This window comes from Diachasma alloeum, unplaced genomic scaffold (assembly GCF_001412515.2).
Source record: "Diachasma alloeum isolate Michigan unplaced genomic scaffold, Dall2.0 Dall_scaffold_00176, whole genome shotgun sequence".
NCBI classification, from domain to species: domain Eukaryota; kingdom Metazoa; phylum Arthropoda; class Insecta; order Hymenoptera; family Braconidae; genus Diachasma; species Diachasma alloeum.
Window position 1 is genome coordinate 4,981,430 of NW_021680342.1, and position 17,190 is coordinate 4,998,619.

At 38.9% G+C, this 17,190-nt stretch overlaps 2 protein-coding genes and 1 long non-coding RNA gene across 11 annotated transcripts in view; 2 read left to right on the forward strand and 1 right to left on the reverse strand.

Moving 5' to 3' along the window:
* LOC107036022 overlaps positions 1–494 on the reverse strand; it is a 3,113-nt gene extending 2,619 nt beyond the window's left edge. The window contains exon 1 of the long non-coding RNA XR_001460772.2: positions 451–494. This is a non-coding gene — a long non-coding RNA (uncharacterized LOC107036022). The remainder of the gene's footprint in view (positions 1–450) is intronic.
* Positions 1–6,668, forward strand: part of LOC107035990 (baculoviral IAP repeat-containing protein 2) — an 11,027-nt gene extending 4,359 nt beyond the window's left edge. For 2 of the 7 annotated variants that reach the window (XM_015253703.1, XM_015253676.1), the window contains exons 2-3: positions 2,211–3,149; positions 3,393–6,668. In XM_015253703.1, coding sequence (XP_015109189.1) covers positions 2,286–3,149; positions 3,393–3,713 — 1,185 coding nt within the window. In that variant the 5' untranslated portion in view covers positions 2,211–2,285 and the 3' untranslated portion in view covers positions 3,714–6,668. Of the gene's footprint in view, positions 1–168; positions 404–1,827; positions 2,033–2,210; positions 3,150–3,392 lie in introns of those variants that run through there. The other 5 variants (XM_015253712.1, XM_015253684.1, XM_015253723.2 and 2 more) reach the window with 5 other exon arrangements.
* Positions 6,669–9,969: 3,301 nt separating this feature from the next.
* On the forward strand, positions 9,970–15,026 carry LOC107035836 (protein SON). 3 transcript variants are annotated; one of them, XM_015253474.1, is made up of 12 exons: positions 9,970–10,363; positions 10,420–10,740; positions 10,833–11,517; positions 11,597–11,748; positions 11,831–11,976; positions 12,052–12,160; positions 12,240–12,502; positions 12,699–12,809; positions 12,899–13,012; positions 14,153–14,381; positions 14,630–14,745; positions 14,820–15,026. In XM_015253474.1, the coding sequence occupies exons 1-12, from the start codon at positions 10,069–10,071 to the stop codon at positions 14,931–14,933; spliced, it is 2,655 nt and encodes an 884-aa protein (XP_015108960.1). In that variant the 5' UTR covers positions 9,970–10,068; the 3' UTR covers positions 14,934–15,026. The 3 variants fall into 3 exon arrangements, with proteins under 3 accessions (XP_015108960.1, XP_015109040.1, XP_015109118.1); XM_015253554.1 differs by having other exon boundaries at positions 10,423–10,740; XM_015253632.1 differs by lacking the exons at positions 14,630–14,745; positions 14,820–15,026 and adding an exon at positions 13,782–13,929 and having other exon boundaries at positions 14,153–14,238.
* The last annotated feature ends 2,164 nt before the right edge of the window (positions 15,027–17,190 follow it).

Genomic DNA, 17,190 nt, shown 5'->3' on the forward strand with positions numbered 1-17,190 from the left:
GGGGGGGGGGGAAGGGGCCACAAACGGGGCCTCAATGCATTCAGCGCGACTTGGCAACGGCGCATTTTGTTGTATTACAGGGCCGAACGAAACAAACGGGTGAGCGTGGCACGACGGGCCATAAGAACTCTGCGACGGCTTGTGATATTAAACCGACGTGAGCGGGCAGAGTTGTCGACGGCAGGGAGCGGGGGGCATTCGAGTGAGAAAGCCTGCGCCTGTGTTGTGTGTGGAACTTGGAACACCCAGGCACAGCTGGAAGACACGTTTCAAGCCGCCAGTTTGGGGCACAGTCTCGAGGCCGTTTCTCGGAGTCTCTAGATCGTTCCCGGAAAGAACATGCTCACGCTCGAGTGATAAATTCATGCTCTGGAATTCGGTCGCCCTCTTTTTCGTTCTAATGGTGAGGAGAATTATTCATTCAGTGAAAATTATTGATTTGTTAATTACCGGGGGCTGACCGTTGAGGTTAGATTGATCTTCGCTGGTCGACGATCCGTGCAGTACTGAGGGCTTGGTCATCCCCCACGCTCCTTTACATGCGCTGACTTTTTGCGTGGGTGAATGGCACATCTTGGCGAGGGGCCGGGTAAAAGGGTGGGTGGTGTTAAAGTGCATAGGCGGTTATAAAGGCAGTTTTTTCCGTTTTAATTTGTGAGTGGCTAGTGTGTGCGCAATTATTGATTGGCTGGCAATTTCGTTCGCAGCCGTCGCAATGGCCTTTCGGAGGGACTGGCTATATTCTTCCTTTTTGCTCAGGGGCACCTTGGCCGCGGAATTCTTCATTTCCCCTGAGTTTGTTTGTATTGATCTCAGACAAAAATAGTTGGGCAGTTGCTTTTGAAAATTTCATTTAAAGAATTTCAACTGCCCGCAGAAATTCATTTAAAACTCCTTTATTAGGCCATTGTACACTCACTGTTTGCAATTCTATTAATCAATTGGCAGAGGATGTGAATGAAAAATTTCGAAAATTGAAAAATGGGGCAGAAAAAAGTGAAAAAAAAAATTGTTTTGTGTCACTTTGCCCATTCCCTACGAATATAGGTTTTTTAACCGTTAATTTACATCGCTTCGACCCGGTTAGGGTATACTCCCATGATGAACAAGACGTTAAATGGTTAGATCGCATTCTACCCGGCCGGGATTTGAACTCGAAACCTTTCCCATGTGAGGCAACGAACTTACCCACTCCGCCAAGCCAGCGGGGAATATACAATTTAATAGCATGAATTGCGAGAAAAAAAATCAATTCCTTTTGCAGGGACTGGCAAATTTTCAGTTCCCCTGGCTTCATTTGTATTGATCCCATACAAAAATAGTTGAGTACAATTGCTTTTGGAAATTTCATTCTAAAAATTTCAACTGCTCGTATAAATTCATTGGAAAATTCCATCATCAGCCCATTATGCAGTCACCAATTGCAGTTCTATCAATCAATAGACAGAGAATGCAAATAAATAAAAATTTTGGAAATTTCCTTGATCGTGTTAAAATCATTAGGGAAGTGTGGGGCGAAAAAAGTAAAAAACAAATGTTCTTGTTTCTTGTCTACAATTAAATACCCTCAATTTCCGGAAAAAAATAATCAATTGTTCCAATTCTCAGAACCATAAAAACGATTAGTCATTAACCAAAATAAGTTTCACATCTCGAATGCTCTATCCATGACATAATTACATCAGACTGTAATCTCCCCTGTTGACGTTGAAAAATATATTTCACGATTCTGGCTGAAAAACAGTAAACAAAGTTCAGTGAATTCCAATATTCCACTGGTATCTCGTTCACGAGAGATAAACTGAAGATGACAGGGCGTGCAAGCGAGAAAGCCACAGGACAAAAAAAGCCGCCCGATAGATACGTAGGCGTCTGCGCATGAGTAGATATACTTGGGGATGAGTAAACAAAACGATCACGCAGTCAGGCCGCGTGGGCTGATGATCGGGCGGCGGAGAACAAGCGAGAGCCATTCGTTGCGTTGTAGTTCAAGGGGATGCAGTGAATACGTTCAACTGGCGTTTCACCCAAGGTTATAAGGCTAGAAAGCTCGACTTAATGACAAAACTTTTCTGTTGAATCGAGCTCAACCGTGCGCGAACCCAAAACTATCATGAATTTGCTATCACTCCATTGCACCGTTGTTCTCTCTGCCTTTTCCATTTCCAATTATCGGTTTTTCACGTGTGTTTTACCCTTTGTGATTGCAGGCGAGAGCACTGGAAAGCCAATAATTGATACATTTGGACGAACCATTTGGACGGTAAATAATAAATAATTCAGAAATGATGGATTATATAGGACACAGAAGGGATGCACTGATGAGGGATAATCTAACACCACTGAAACCGTCGGAGAATCTACGACTGCCAGGCCAATGTCCAAGCCCACCAACAGCCAACAATCAGAATCAAGTTGACGAAGTGGATAATCGCGATTATCGTTTGGAATCAGCAAGACTAGCGAGCTATGAAAATTGGCCAGCGACATTCATGGATGCTGGCAAATTAGCAGCTGCTGGATTTTATTATACTGGTGAAATTGATCGTGTTAAATGTTTTGAGTGTGGTGTTGAGATATTCGAGTGGGTTGAGGGTGATAATCCAATGTCGGATCATCAACGTTGGAGGTCGACGTGTAAATTTGTACGAAAACAGCCGTGTGGTAATGTACCAATTGGTGTTGATCCGAATACAGTGCCAGTGCCACCACCGAGAAGTAGAGATGTTTGTGGACGTTATGGTGAGGATTATCGGCCAAATGCCTCGCCTGATTTTCGCACTGGACAGACTGAGTTCCAATTTCCGAGTACAGCTAGACTAGGGAGTTTGAGATTGGCCAAGGCCAAGGGACCAACTCATCCAGAGTACGCTAGCTATGATGCTAGGTTGAGGACATTTGATAATTGGCCAAAGTCAATGCCACAGACAAAGGAGCAATTGGCTGACGCTGGATTTTATTACACTGGACGAGGGGATGAGACACAGTGCTATCTGTGCGGGGGTGGGCTCAAGGATTGGGAGCCCAAGGATGACCCCTGGGAGCAGCATGCCATGTGGTTCAGCAAATGCTATTATGTGCTTATGGTCAAGGGACAGTCGTTCATTGACAGTGTCAATGGACAGACCGTACCACCACCTACAAGAGAGGTGAGATTTTACATTCATTTTACATTTTCTCAGGTAATATTCTATTTGTTCTGTTCACGATATGTTGAATAGCCATTGAAAATCTTGGAATTCAGTTATCACTGTTTCCCAGAACAAGTCAATTCTCCATATCTTGATGAGGAATCATTTTATCGGAAAATGCTGATAGATTATTTCTCTTTAGATAGAAAAAATCTCAATGTTATCGAATCACTTGAATGAGATAATTTTTTTTCCTTCCAGGAAACACTTCAGATGCATTTGCCCAGCTTCATTGAGAAGGTCAAACAGCCCCCACAATCAGAGGCAGAGGAGAAGGCCGAGGGCGAGGCAGCCAAGGAGCCGGCACCAGAGACAGCGTCGTCATCACGCCCAAATACACCACCCAAGAGTAAAAATGCTGATGACGCGAGGATGTGCAAAATTTGCTACAACGAGGAATTGGGTGTTGTGTTTTTACCCTGTGGACACATGGTGGCATGTGTCAAGTGTGCACCGGGTATGACATCCTGCGCTGTGTGCCGGGAAAAGGTTACAATGACCGTTCGTGCTATAATATCTTAGTACTGCGAAGCGTGAAAATTTTTCTCTCCTAAATTTTTCCATTCGGCTTCGATGCCAGTGGAAGAGAAAAGATACTAAATCCCTGATGATATAAAGTAATACGCAAAGTTTGTGAACATATTTTTTCCGCGATGATTAAATTAATAATGGAAAATTATAAACTCCTACATTCATTCGGGTATGACTTTGCGCCTGCTAAATGACATGACTCATGGAACATATCGCTATCAGGCACTGTTTCAGGGGCTATTTAATGGTAATTGGATACCATTGTCTTGACGTCAGACGTCTAAAGTGGTAATTCAATGATGCAAAGCTTTACCATTGAGAGGAAATTTTTTTTTCAATATTTGATTTTTTTGTGGATTAATTAACAACTCGCAATGATTACTTTTGGTGGAAATCCAATTTACATTAAACCCGAAACCGCACCTGATTCTCGATAAATTGCTATTTTTATGGAACATTAAAAATTGGCTGTTGCACTTCCTACAATAAATAAGAAAACTGCGCGAAATGAAAACTTTAAGGTGTAAAAAAGGATGAGAAATGTGAAAATGTAGAGAAAAAAATAGCAAAAACTGTCATGACGTCTAGTCGTTTTTCAGTATATCGCGTTTGCGTTAAAGTTAAAATAAAGGAAGTGAAAGTATATAAAATTTTACTTGCGTTTTAATTCTAACTTTCTTATGATATAAAAAAAATAAAAGCAAATTTAAAAGAATTAATAATTGTTCAAAGTGTTCTATAATAAAAAGGTAAAATGAATGATGTAAAAATATGTATTACTAATTAGAAAGAAAGATAGTTTTCATAACAAATTAATGGTCATAGTTGACGGGCTTTTTAAACACTCTGTGAAGCATTTTCTACCAATTTTTTTAAAGTATTTTAATCCGTCAAACTCATACGGTCAAAGTTTCAAGGTGAAAAAGAAGATTAAAAAATACTTTATGAATGCATTGACGTACATGAGACGTGTGGAACTGACATCACAGTTCCGTTTTTAATAAATCGCAGATGTGAGTCACAGAGCAGACGAGTTTCTGCATGTTACAAAAGCACCACTCACGCATTGACAGCTGAAATTTATGAAACAGACCATTCATTTGCCCCCTATGCGCCACTCCGCGAGGGTATAAAAAATACCGAGCTTAAATGGCCGAAAAATCAACGATAGAAATCGTAGGAACAGACATTGCGGGGCTGGGAAATTTCAGCAACGCTTTCTTTTTCATAATGTTGCTAATTGGAAGAAGCCGGGATAGATATATTTATGCACTACAATCGTAAAAGATTCATTTATTTTAGAATTTAACGGGTTTATTGGTTGGGTTATAAGACTTATTAAATCAGATTCCTCTGCTGAATGCGTCGTGAAATTTCATTTCCTTTTTTTCGATTTCACATGGCACGTAACTGTTCTCGGGTGATATTAACGCAGTAGTTAACACTTGATAGGTCCAAAGGATTCTTCACGGATATATCCTCCACTTCTTACTCTCCAAGAAACAAAAAATTGGTTCTAAAGTTATTTGAGTTGATTCTATTTTTAAAATTTTTTTCTTTTAATTTCTGGTGTGCCTTGTCCCCTGATCGTTCGATATCTAATGGACCTTTGATACCCACTGTTCTGTCTGAACAAGCAAGGATATACTGAATTACAATACCCCCTCTTGTAAGTGAAGAAATTCAATACAAAGATAATAACAATGCAAATCGAAGATTGCCTCCGCTCGCGATGAGCAAAGGTTCCATTTATATATTAAAATAAGCCAAATTTTTAATTTCAATGATTTTCTTTTTTCTTTGAATATATTAAAAAACTATTCCTGGGTCGGATTTCGTATGTGAATTCCATGAATCATGCTAGTGATAGAAAATTTACGCGAAAATTTATTTTAAAGCACAAGTCCATTGATGTGAAGGAAAATTGAAATTTTTATGTGGTCATTTCCGAGTATCAGGACTTTTTTAAAAGTTATTCTTTCGTAAATATGTATTAGGAACTCATGCCTTTATTATACAAACGTGCGCAGTAAATCGTAGGTTTAAGGCCCGATTCCACCAAGCCCTGTTGAAAAAATCTTCAGTTGAGAATCGATCGATATAAATGACAGTAATTTGCCGATAATTTTTTATCGAGAGTTGATCGACGATTATTCATAAAAATAACGTGGTATATCGGTGTATCGTCACTATTTGCTGGTAATACCACAAATGATGAAGTATTTACTCGATATTCACCAGCGAATGGCTGAATATGACGATGAATTCCCGACGAATTTAAGATTGTTTACCCGGGGAATAAAATTACTTCTGACATAATTTTATTCTCAGAATTTATTTCGTAACCCGGGCTTGGTGCAAGCGGCTCTATGTTTAACAACATAAGCCTCCTCAAGGTCGGAAACCTGATATGAAGGATGACGATGTAACACGTTAATATCAGTATTTTTCATCGCAAAATATTCTACTATTCTTCAAACAGAATGTGATCAATTTCGTTTCTATTTCCATTTATTTTCAGTTTTATTCCTCTATGAAATTATAATAAATTGTTTTTCAATTGGGAACGCGACCCGATTTGATTTCAATGGATCTCGTTAAAACGAAGAGTAGCGAACGTACCATATCAGACATATTTTCGAGAAGTTCAATGGATTACGGATAATATGAGAGTCGTTTCAGAATGTTGTTGTAAAATTATGTAAACTAATGTTGTATGGACGTGGAGAGAGTTCACGTTTACAGAAAATCGGGTCGCGTTTCGTAAACACAAGATGTTAAATTCATGTTTATGTACAAAAACGCCTATCTCAACATCTCTTTTTGATTATAAAATACAAACAGAAAAAGTGTCATTGTATTTATCATTTATATCAACCGTACGCATGTACACACTGATAATATAATATACATTAATATTGAATAAACTGAAGAAAAATCATTCAATTGCAGAGTTGCTTATTTTATCCTGAAATGCCTGAGGGAATGAGGTAATTTGTCTAATAAGACAAGCATTGAATATTTGGGTAAATTGCAAAACGCAACGTTCTCAACGAAAAATAACTTGAGATTTGATGATGTACGCATTTTTCTCAGTCATTTATCATAAATTGATAATGCCCGTGGGCCGCATTTCAAATATCATTACATAGTATTAAGGCCTTTTTTTCCCTTCATTATGTCCTTTTTTGTTCAATGAAGAAAATGCAGCAGGGCAACAAACCGGTATCACAAGAGTCAAGGGACCAGTTTTATGAGGCCCTTGCATTCCATTCTCGTGGGAACGATCGGGCAAATGTACAGTGTAAACGAACGGCAAGCCTCTCCAGCCTCTCAGTTCATGCTCTCTCTTTTCTATAGGATAATACCTCCCGCTCGAACTGCGGAGCACGGTACGTAGCTGGAAATATCCAGAGAGAGAGGCGGATTCATTCATCTATACAGAATAGTCTAGCATCCGGCCGACATTCCATCGGGATGAAAGCATCATTTTAGCCCGGATATCTCATTTTCCGCCTTGTAATTTCATAACCAGTTGAATTTGATGATGATCACTCTTGATGGGTTTTTCACGAACAGTGAAGAATACTTTAAAAAACAATTCTAGAAATAATGACTTTTTTCATTATAAATAAAAAAAATATGTCATTTTTTTGTAAATTTTTCGATTGATCTTCCATCGCTTTTTCGGATTGTTTCAGGGAAAAAAGAAGGAGTTTGCTAAATTTTATTCAGCGAAATCAAAGGCACGTTCCGCGCGCATATCAACACGATAGATCGGTCAAACGATTCAGCGTTCTCATTGTCAATGTAATACAATTCCTCATTCTAATACAATTCACATTATTCAGGAGAACGGATATTGAATAATTAATACCAATTTTTGCGCAACATTTCGAAGTGAATATCGAACAATTTCAGTGAACGATAAGAAACATTCTTATTGGTCTCCTTTTTGTTATAGAGATGATTGTTACAATGAAAACAGCAAAAATTTTTACAACTGAGCTTCATGATGTACAAAAGAATGCTATATTTAAAGAATCCCGTTAATAAAAAATCCAATTAATGTTTTTTGAAGCCAATCTATTCCGCCGAACGTTTTTCATTCTTTAGTATATAACAGTAGATTTCGATACTAGCGCGTAAAAGTGTTTTTTGAGCCGTGGGAGGTCTGTACCCTTCCCCTGGGTTAAAGAACACTTTTCCCACGAGTGTCGAACCCTATTTTTCATCATAATGTGCGTAAAATTTCACTTTCCACACAAGTGATGAAAAATTTGTATTATAATACAGTAAATCGAGAAAAGGGGTATTTAATACACTCACGCGAGTTGTCTGGGATTGTTTAAAATATGGTTTGGAATTTACTGAATTACTCGAGCATTTTATCTTTTCCATGTGCTATTCTCCAGGCTGAAAATTACCAGTCTATATTTAGATTTGATTCATCTCTTCGTACGAAGGAGAGAATCCTCAGTTGCTCAATAAATTGTTTTTTGATTGTCCAATTTGCGATAGTTTCAAGATGGCCTCATTAGTTCGCTGTTTTTTTAAATTTTTGCGCGATGAAAATTTCAACAGATTGAAAATTTCCATAGGATAATATAAACATTACGCTTTGAATTTCGAAACTTCCCGATTTGATTGGTCGCTCTCTGTTAGCAGCTATGAGAAATGCTCAAAATCAACTGAAAATTATGTGGAGCAGTGATTTTCAATTTTCCCTTTCCCAAGATAATTGAGGATTAAATGGGGGNGTACAATCTTACTTAGATGGATCCATTCCGTTTTGGACAAGTTCTAGGGAAAATGGCGACAGTACGGAGGCAGTGGAACATATGAGCATGGAAATTTGTGGACACATTCCCGGATGGGCAGATTCTCATCAGGTGGTTAAACAGGGCTCGGTGTTGGAGATATCTTCAGGAAATGCCGCACCAGTAGACATTTTCAGGGTAGCGGTACGGTGAAAGATAGCGGGATTATTCTCACTTCAAGCGACATTACTAACTGAATCGAACTGGCCATCGGGCAGTAGAATATAATAAATTGAATCAGCCAGAGGAGAAGTAAATGAGCTATTAGCAACGGGAGGAAGATTCTGTACGGTGCATTTGGAAAAGCCGCCGATCTTTTGAACGGTACTCATCAATTTCGGGCGAATTTTTAGCGCACACTCGGAGGCGCCAGAAATTTCATTTTCACCTGGGGCCAAAGTGTCATATCTTGGATTTTTCCAGGCGAAAAGTCGACTTTCGGCAAAATGGAATTTTTTCGCCGAGTGAAAGTTGATTCCGACTATTCACGTGACGGGCTATCCATAACTCTCAATAGTATGTGGGAAAAGGAAAAAATGAAAAAAAAAAATTTTTTCACCTGAGGGCAAAGTGTCATATCTTGGATTTTTCCAGGCGAAAAGTCGACTTTCGGCAAAATGGAATTTTTTCGCCGAGTGAAAGTTGATTCCGACTATTCAAGTGACGGGCTATCTAGAACTCTCAATAGTATGTAGGAAAAGTAAAAAATGAAAAAAAAAAAATTTTCACCTGAGGGCAAAGTGTCATATCTTGGATTTTTCCAGGCGAAAAGTCGACTTTCGGCAAAATCGTATTTTTTCGCCGGGTGAAAGTTGATTCCGACTATTCAAGTGACGGGCTATCCAGAACTCTCAATAGTATGTGGGAAAAGTAAAAAATGAAAAAAAAAATTTTTTCACCTGGACCAAAGTGTCATATCTTCAATTTTGTTAGAGGAAAAGTCGACTTTCGGCAAAATCGTATTTTTTCGCCAAGTGAATGTTGATTCTTCATTAGTACGTCATTAGTTTTTTAAAATTACTAATTAATTGTGTAATCCTTAAATACTGAAAAATGCATTACATTCATCTGCTAATGAATTAGAAGTGTTTTACCATCGTCATTTGTTTATGAATAATAGTTTCCGGCTGACAACCTATTGCTCTAGTTCGATTCAATTTGTAATTCCGCTTGAAATGAGAATAATCCCGCCATCTCTCAACGTGCCGCTGCACTAGAAAATTCGATTGGTAAGACGTTTTCAAAGGACATCGGCAATATCGAGCCCCTTTTAACCACCTCATCAGAATCTACCCCTTCGCGAATGTGACCACAAATTTCCGTGTTCATCTGTTCCATCGCCTCCCGTACTGACGCCATTTTCCCTAGTACGTGTCGAAAACGGAATGTGTCCACTGAGGTTGTACCAGATTGTACAACCCCCCCCCCTTTCATAGGAACTCATTTTTTTTGTCAAAGTGCATTGCAACACCAGAAAATGTAAATAATTATCTGTTTTTTACGAAGTAAATAAGTTTTGAAAGACAATGCCCGATTTATTTGATCTCGCAAATTTGATAAAGAACGTGGGTGTTGATGCTGTCAAAATAAAACAAGAGCCAGGACTACCCGAGAAATCATCCACTGAAATTTTAACAGAATTATTCAGCACCTTCGATGCCGATGATTTGAACAACTCACAGGAGAATCAGGATGATGATTCCAATGCAGGTGACAAATCAAAGAAGAGAAAAAAAAAGAGCAAGAAGAAGCACAAACACAAGGAGAAAAAACACAAGAAGAAAGAGAGGAGTGGGACTGACAGTGAGGCCGATAAAGACGGTAAATAAATTATTCATTTTACTTAATCCACCGTCATTAAACAGTTATTCCACCAGCAGGGGTAAAGAAGAAGAAAAAGCACCGAAAAAAATTGAAACGTAGGAGAAATTCAGGCTCGGCTGGCACGTCAGATTCGGACGAACCGGCTCTCAAAATAAAGAAAGAATTCTCTCCGAATGGAGCGAAGAGAAATGAAGATGAGACAGCACCTGAGACGATGTTCGACCTGGTGCAGAAAATGGTGAAAAAAGATCCCGACGCAAAAGTGGCTGAGAATGGCTGTGATCCAAAAAAAAATGCTGAGAGTCCGAAATCACCGTCAGTATCGAAGAACATTGAAGATAATTTCGATGACTCAGTGGCTCCTAGATTACCTGGTAGTACAATCATCTTCAATTATACCCTCAAAAATACTTTAATTAATTCCCATTTGTCATCACGATGTGATAACGCTTCTTTGATTTCCTAGAAAAATCAGATCAACCGGGGAAACCGAAAATTCTGATTAAAGACCTGAAGAACAGTGTTGTCTACAACGAAACAGTGAAAGAAGTGGAGAATATAGAGAAGGAAAAAGCAGCACGAGTGGAGGACGGTGAGATATCAGACAGTGACGAGGACAACAGAACGCCAACGCTGAGTCCAACCCCCCCTCCTGATTCGTTTGATCTGTCTGACAGTCCTTCGTCAAGTAGAAAGCAATCGAGATACCAAAGAGAAACTAGTCCTGGACCTTCGATGAAAAAAGATCTTCGATATATTTTGAAGAAGAAAGAGAAGATCAAGAAATTGGAGAGTCGCAGGAGTTCTCGTAACGAAGAGGATTCTCAAGATAAAAATAGAGAGTCACATGGCAAGAGTTCAAGGAGCAGAGACAGTAAAAGAAGGAGCAAAGATAGTCCTTCGAAGGACAGAAAAGAGTCTGATTCAGCTATTCACCATGGCAATAGACGAGATCGCAGTCGAGGGAGGGAGAGTACGAGAACGAGGAGCACTGAGAGGAGGCACAGGGACAGGAGTGGCGAGAGACGATCCACGAGGAGTAGAGACAGAAGCAGATACAGCTCCGACAATTTTGGCAGTAATCGAAGCAGGAGTGTGGACAAACATCGGGATAGGTATACGCGGGGACGAAGTAGGAGCAAAGAGAGAAAGTAAGTTCACGTCAGTTATTTCCAATTGTTATTAATTGAGGAAGATTGGACCCTCATCTGCCACTTCTGCTGTTTTCAGGGAGCGAATTGAAATTGACAAGAAGAAACTGCTGGAAATAGCAAGGCGGAATGCTATAAATATGATAAAACGAGGAACTCTACCTCTGGCCCAGCAGGACAAAGCTATTGCTGCCATTCAAGCTGGTGGAAAAACTGTCGATGAATTGATAGGTATTAATTATTGTCTTTTAAAAAATTGTGATGACAAAAATTTACAGTAAAGTGGTGGAAATATCTCGTTTTTTGTCAACAGATTTTTGTAAATCTCTTTCGAAGTCTGAAGCACTTGGGGAGCTCTCGAGTGTCTCCTCTGATGAGGGTGGGAGTGAATCGGAAAAAGGTTTTCATCATCCATTCTTGTTGAAAGAGCGACCCAATTCAATTATAATGAACATACGAGTAAGTATAATCATCCTATAATTCATTATCTCAATAAATTTCAATTTTTATTTAATTGAATAATTATTTTGGCAGGACTCCAAACAAATACCCACAAAAACGTTCCAAGAGAGGACAGCAGAGTCATCGAACCAACTGCGCCTTCAATTTCCAGTGTCTAGCGGTCAGCAACATCGCAGAAGTGGTGATTGAACAATTTCCTTGAATTAGCCTCTGTGTTGAAATTCATTTCTATTATAATAGCTCATTATTGGTTTTTCTAGAAAATGAGTGGGTGGACGTCACTCCCACCCCACCACCCCCATCAGTTAAAAAATCAGAGCCAAAGAAGCTGTTCGTCCCAGCTACAACTCCAGCTGCTGAAGAACCATTTGCAATACTTCCAACTCGTCCAACTGCCCATTCAAAATCTGTTGAAACACCAACTCCTGAACCAACAGCTGCTCCTTTGATAGGCCCAGTTGCTCCACCAGGTATCCTGCCAGTGGCTCAGAAGACTGGAGTTTTTCCTCAGCTGCCTGTAGAAGTACGTCAATTCTTCTGAAAATAATTCAAGCTCTCAATAATTATTGACATTGTCATAAATTTTTTCGTTCAAATATCTTCGTTAATAAACATTATTTAGGAAATATTCTCGCTGAAAAAAATTTCTTTCCTTTTTAAATTAGTCATTTTGTAGATTAATCAATAATAAAAATTCATATGGAAGTTTTTTTTTACAGAATGTCGACATCGGAACGATAGTTTCTCAACGGTTAGCGGCGATGAGAAAACTCCGAGAGAATCCAAATGACGTAGAAGCCCTCAGTGAAATGTATCACGCACAAAGTGAGGTACACATTGGCCCTAATTAGCCCCGCCCCTCATCAATCCAGAAATAGCTCCAAAGATTGGTGTTGTAATTGAAAGACAATATTTGCAGATGAGAAATTGGGCGGAGAGTAAGCAGATGCCAGGTCAATTCACTGGTAGCACTGGTGCTAGAGTACTAACTCCAGCTGAACTAACATCAGGTTATCAAGCATGGGCACGTAAGGTAATGTCCCCCACGATATAAAAGCCCTCGTCTCTCATTTTCCCCAGAAATTCCAAACTCCGAGGATATTCTTTAATTTTTTCCAACTTCAATGAACCGCCTTCGCTTCGACTTGAATAAATTATTGTGATCGGTTGCTTGTAACAGATTTTCAGGTACAGTCTTGGTGATGGGACTGTGTCGTAGGCACAGACCACTTCTCAAGAGAGAGGTGGATTCTGTGGCTGCGCGGACACGGGAGTAGCGTTGTCTCACACGGGGAGAAAAGTTGGAGAAAAATTACCAAAAATGTCAGGTAATCGTGGAGCGGAATCCATTTATAGGCCATTTGCACTTTTTTTTTGAAACTGCATAATTTACCACATTCATGCTATCAAAAATTGTTCCATAAATGTAAATCACTACTCAATATTGGTATTTAAAAAAATAATTTTAAGAAATTTTATTGTAAATGGGAACAGTAATCGTTGCATCCCTAGATGTATTTTTATTGTCGAACGAATAGTAAGATATCCTCTACTACAATTTCGCTCCACGATTACCTTTCATACAGCAAAGTTTGCCACGATTTTTCAGTACTTTTTATTCAACTTTTCTCTCTGTGCATTAATAAGGTTTTAGTGGCTAATCTGTGGCAAGTATCACAAAGGGATATCAATTTATCAGCCAATACTTCACATTAATAAGGATTATGATGATGTTGGAGGGGAATGAGGCAACGATCTCCCGTGAGATTACAGCTAACTATAATCAGCTTCTCATGATATAGGAAAACATAATGCCGATGATTATGGAAGCTGGAATACTTAGCTCTAGTCTGCATCCACCTGAGGATTTGTTACAGGCAATTATAAGCTTCATAGAAGAGACATCACCTGCTGCCTGATGTGATAGTTTATGATTATAAAGCATTATTGGTAAGTATGTCAACTCCTTCTGGCAAATATTTTGATAAATGCCCTGATTGTTTTTCAATCATCAACATGTCTCATCCAAATTTCTTATTTTTTGTGCAAAAATTGTTCATTCTATTTCAGTTTTCATTGAATATTTTCCATTTATTGTGGAGTGCCAGAACGAGTGTGAAAGGTGTTTATTCTTCAGGAATTTATTTAGTATTAATGATGAAATTGGGATTAGGATCAACTCACATCGGCACAGCCGGTCTCTGGAGGAATGGGAATGGCGTTACTGCAAAAAATGGGATGGCGTCCTGGGGAGGGTTTGGGGAAGAATAAGGAGGGGACCCTTGTGCCATTGCAGCTGGAGGTCAAATTGGATAAGAGAGGACTGGTTTCCGATCAGGATATTGGGCTGAAACCTGGCAAAATGGCAAAACCCGTTGTACCTACGATTAAAACTCTAGAAGGTTTGTAATAGTGTATAACGCAACAGCCAGTTAACAGCATGGCTTGCGATAAAACCCTTTTTCCATTCTCCATTTACAATAGAAAAATCTTTAAACGAGTCCAGTCAATTTCATTTGGAGATCTAATCAGCTTTCTCTCAACGAGCAAAAAAAAATTATGTGGAACGCTACATTTTTCCTTGAATTTGGGGAAATGTATAAAAATTCACTACAAAATTCCCCTAAGCAAATTTTTTTCCATTGTTCAGGCAAACATCCGGTATCACTGCTCGGTGAATTTTGCTCAAAACGAAAATATGGGGCTCCTGTCTACGAGCTATGCTTCGAGTGTGGACCAGATCACAAGAAGAATTTCCTGTTCAAGGTAAGTCACTGTAATAAAAGAGTTTAGTTTTACAAATTATCTCATTATCATGTTTTTTCCCCCTAAACATTAAGGTGATAGTGAATGGAATTGAGTACAAGCCGAGCGTAGCGAGCCCCAACAAGAAGCAGGCGAAGGCTGAGGCAGCGCAGATCTGTCTACAGACCCTTGGTCTGCTATCTGCATGATTTTTATAAAAGCATTTACAAGCAATTGTAAATTGTACATTTTGTGTACCATAGATTTTCTGTCTCTAACCGTGTCTCTCGCCTCAAGATAATAAAGAGGAAGAATGAAAAAGCGTTTTTTATGTTGAAATCTCGTTCCCCTCATTCTTTTACACGAAAACACTGATCTTAACGAATTATACCTCTTGGGACATGTAATTTGCCCGGGTGTATCGCACATAAGTGGTCTCACCTAGATGAAGAATTTATGCCTCGACAGCACGTTTCAGGTTACCAAATGCCCTCTCAATTGTAGCGTATCGGATCTTATAAACGAGACTTCAAGACTTCATAACACTTGAATTGAAAAAAAAGAAGATCGCAGAAGTGTTTGGAGCTGGAATTGAGGCTCATATCGCTCAAAGTGGAATTCCATTATCCAATATTTTCAAACAATTATTTTCCAAGTACATTGGAATGAAGTTTACAGATTTAATATAGAGTATTTTTGACATGGTAAGGTTGACTACTTCCAGACGTTCTAGCGCTAAACGAGTCAGACATGAGGCGTTTCCATCTTTGGGTGGGCCACCTGACCGCTCCGCAAACGTTGATGAGAGATTGATCCCGACATTCTCGAGGCCCACTGCCAAATGATTTCCAACGTTTCCCAGAGCCGCACATTCACTAGCTATTTTTTCGATAATTTCTCATGCCCCGGGTGTTCCAAAAATCATGTGGAAAATGAGTCCCCCACGTAGTGGGTGATAATAGTAATAATGAGAAAGGCAACAAATAAGTGAGGACTAACAGTGACATTCGATCTTAACTAATTTAAAGCAGAATTAAAATGAAGGGTAATGGGAAAATTGAATATAGAAGAAATCTTATATCATTGATGTTATCTAATTATTAAGGAGAGGAGGGGCCTACATAGTTGTGAAACAAAGAAAAACATTTGTAACACCAAAGAGATGAATAAATAAATAAATAAATAAAAATAAAACAGCCGCGATTTCTCAACTACAAGAGATTTGAATTCTATTCTTATCAGGAATGATGCAATAGTACCATTCAGAATGACATGGCAATACCAGAAACATCTGACCAGTATCGTCCATGAGGTAGTCTTCATTTTCCCACTCGTGTGTGCAATCGCATGAGATGAAAACACCCAGTCATCTCAATTGGCGTATACGTCATCGTAAATTCATTTCAAGATCCACGGAATGGTTTACCAATTTATTACATTGCAATGGCATTAATGCATTTCGAGTGTTGCCTGCCTACGATTTCAAATACCTTTAATGGTAATTAGAAGAAATAGAACAAATTGGAGAAAAAACGAGGAAGAATGGAAAAACGTGTGTTACATTTCGGCATTCGACGTGGGCGTGCGGATGTCCCGGGGCCAAATTAGCGTGACGGCTACACGGGCATCAGGAGATAAGGCGTATAACTCTCACATGGCTATCAATACCGGACACGTTGCTACATACGCATATAATCGGCCTTGAAAAAAAATAAATGTATCTTGAGAAATACTATCGTGAGAAGTAGCCATCCTTCTAACGGAGTCTTAATGAATTTTCGTCGACAGTTGATATGACATTCAGCCTCTGTATCATATCACCAGAATGTAAACGGTATAGTCATGTGCCACTTTCTAAAGCCTTTCCTTATCAATTCAATTTTCATATAATTACGGAACAAGTGGGCACCACACTGTTGGAAACTTTTTGAAATTCAAGTAACAGATACATTTGAATTTTCAAGGACAATTTGGATTTTCACACCTATCACGAAAATTAAGCATTACATTCAGAAGAAAAGTTGCCTGAATTTTCACGTTTTTCAGTAATTTTCATTGTCGTATGAACCTGAGAAATAAAATTTCATTGAATATTCAATAAAATTGACTGATTTATCAATAACATGATCAATTCGAAAATCAAGTTAAAAATTTCAAGATTTTTTACTTGAAATTTCAAGAGTAATTTCCTAACAGAGCATTTCACATTGGTGAATTATTGAAATTATGGAAGAGGTAGTAACAAATGGCAGTATTGTTGATTGCAGAGTTGGAAAGAATCTATAGATCAGCGAGTTTAAAATGTAAATCGTATTTAAGGGGAAGGGAGGCGACCCTCGGGCGCACGAATCCATCTCAGAGGAGAAAAGCAACCGCTGTTATTCACATTTTCCAATAAATTACAATTTAAACGTCTACGCGTCACAAACATGCGAAATCCATACGACTAAAATGCACTTCATTTGA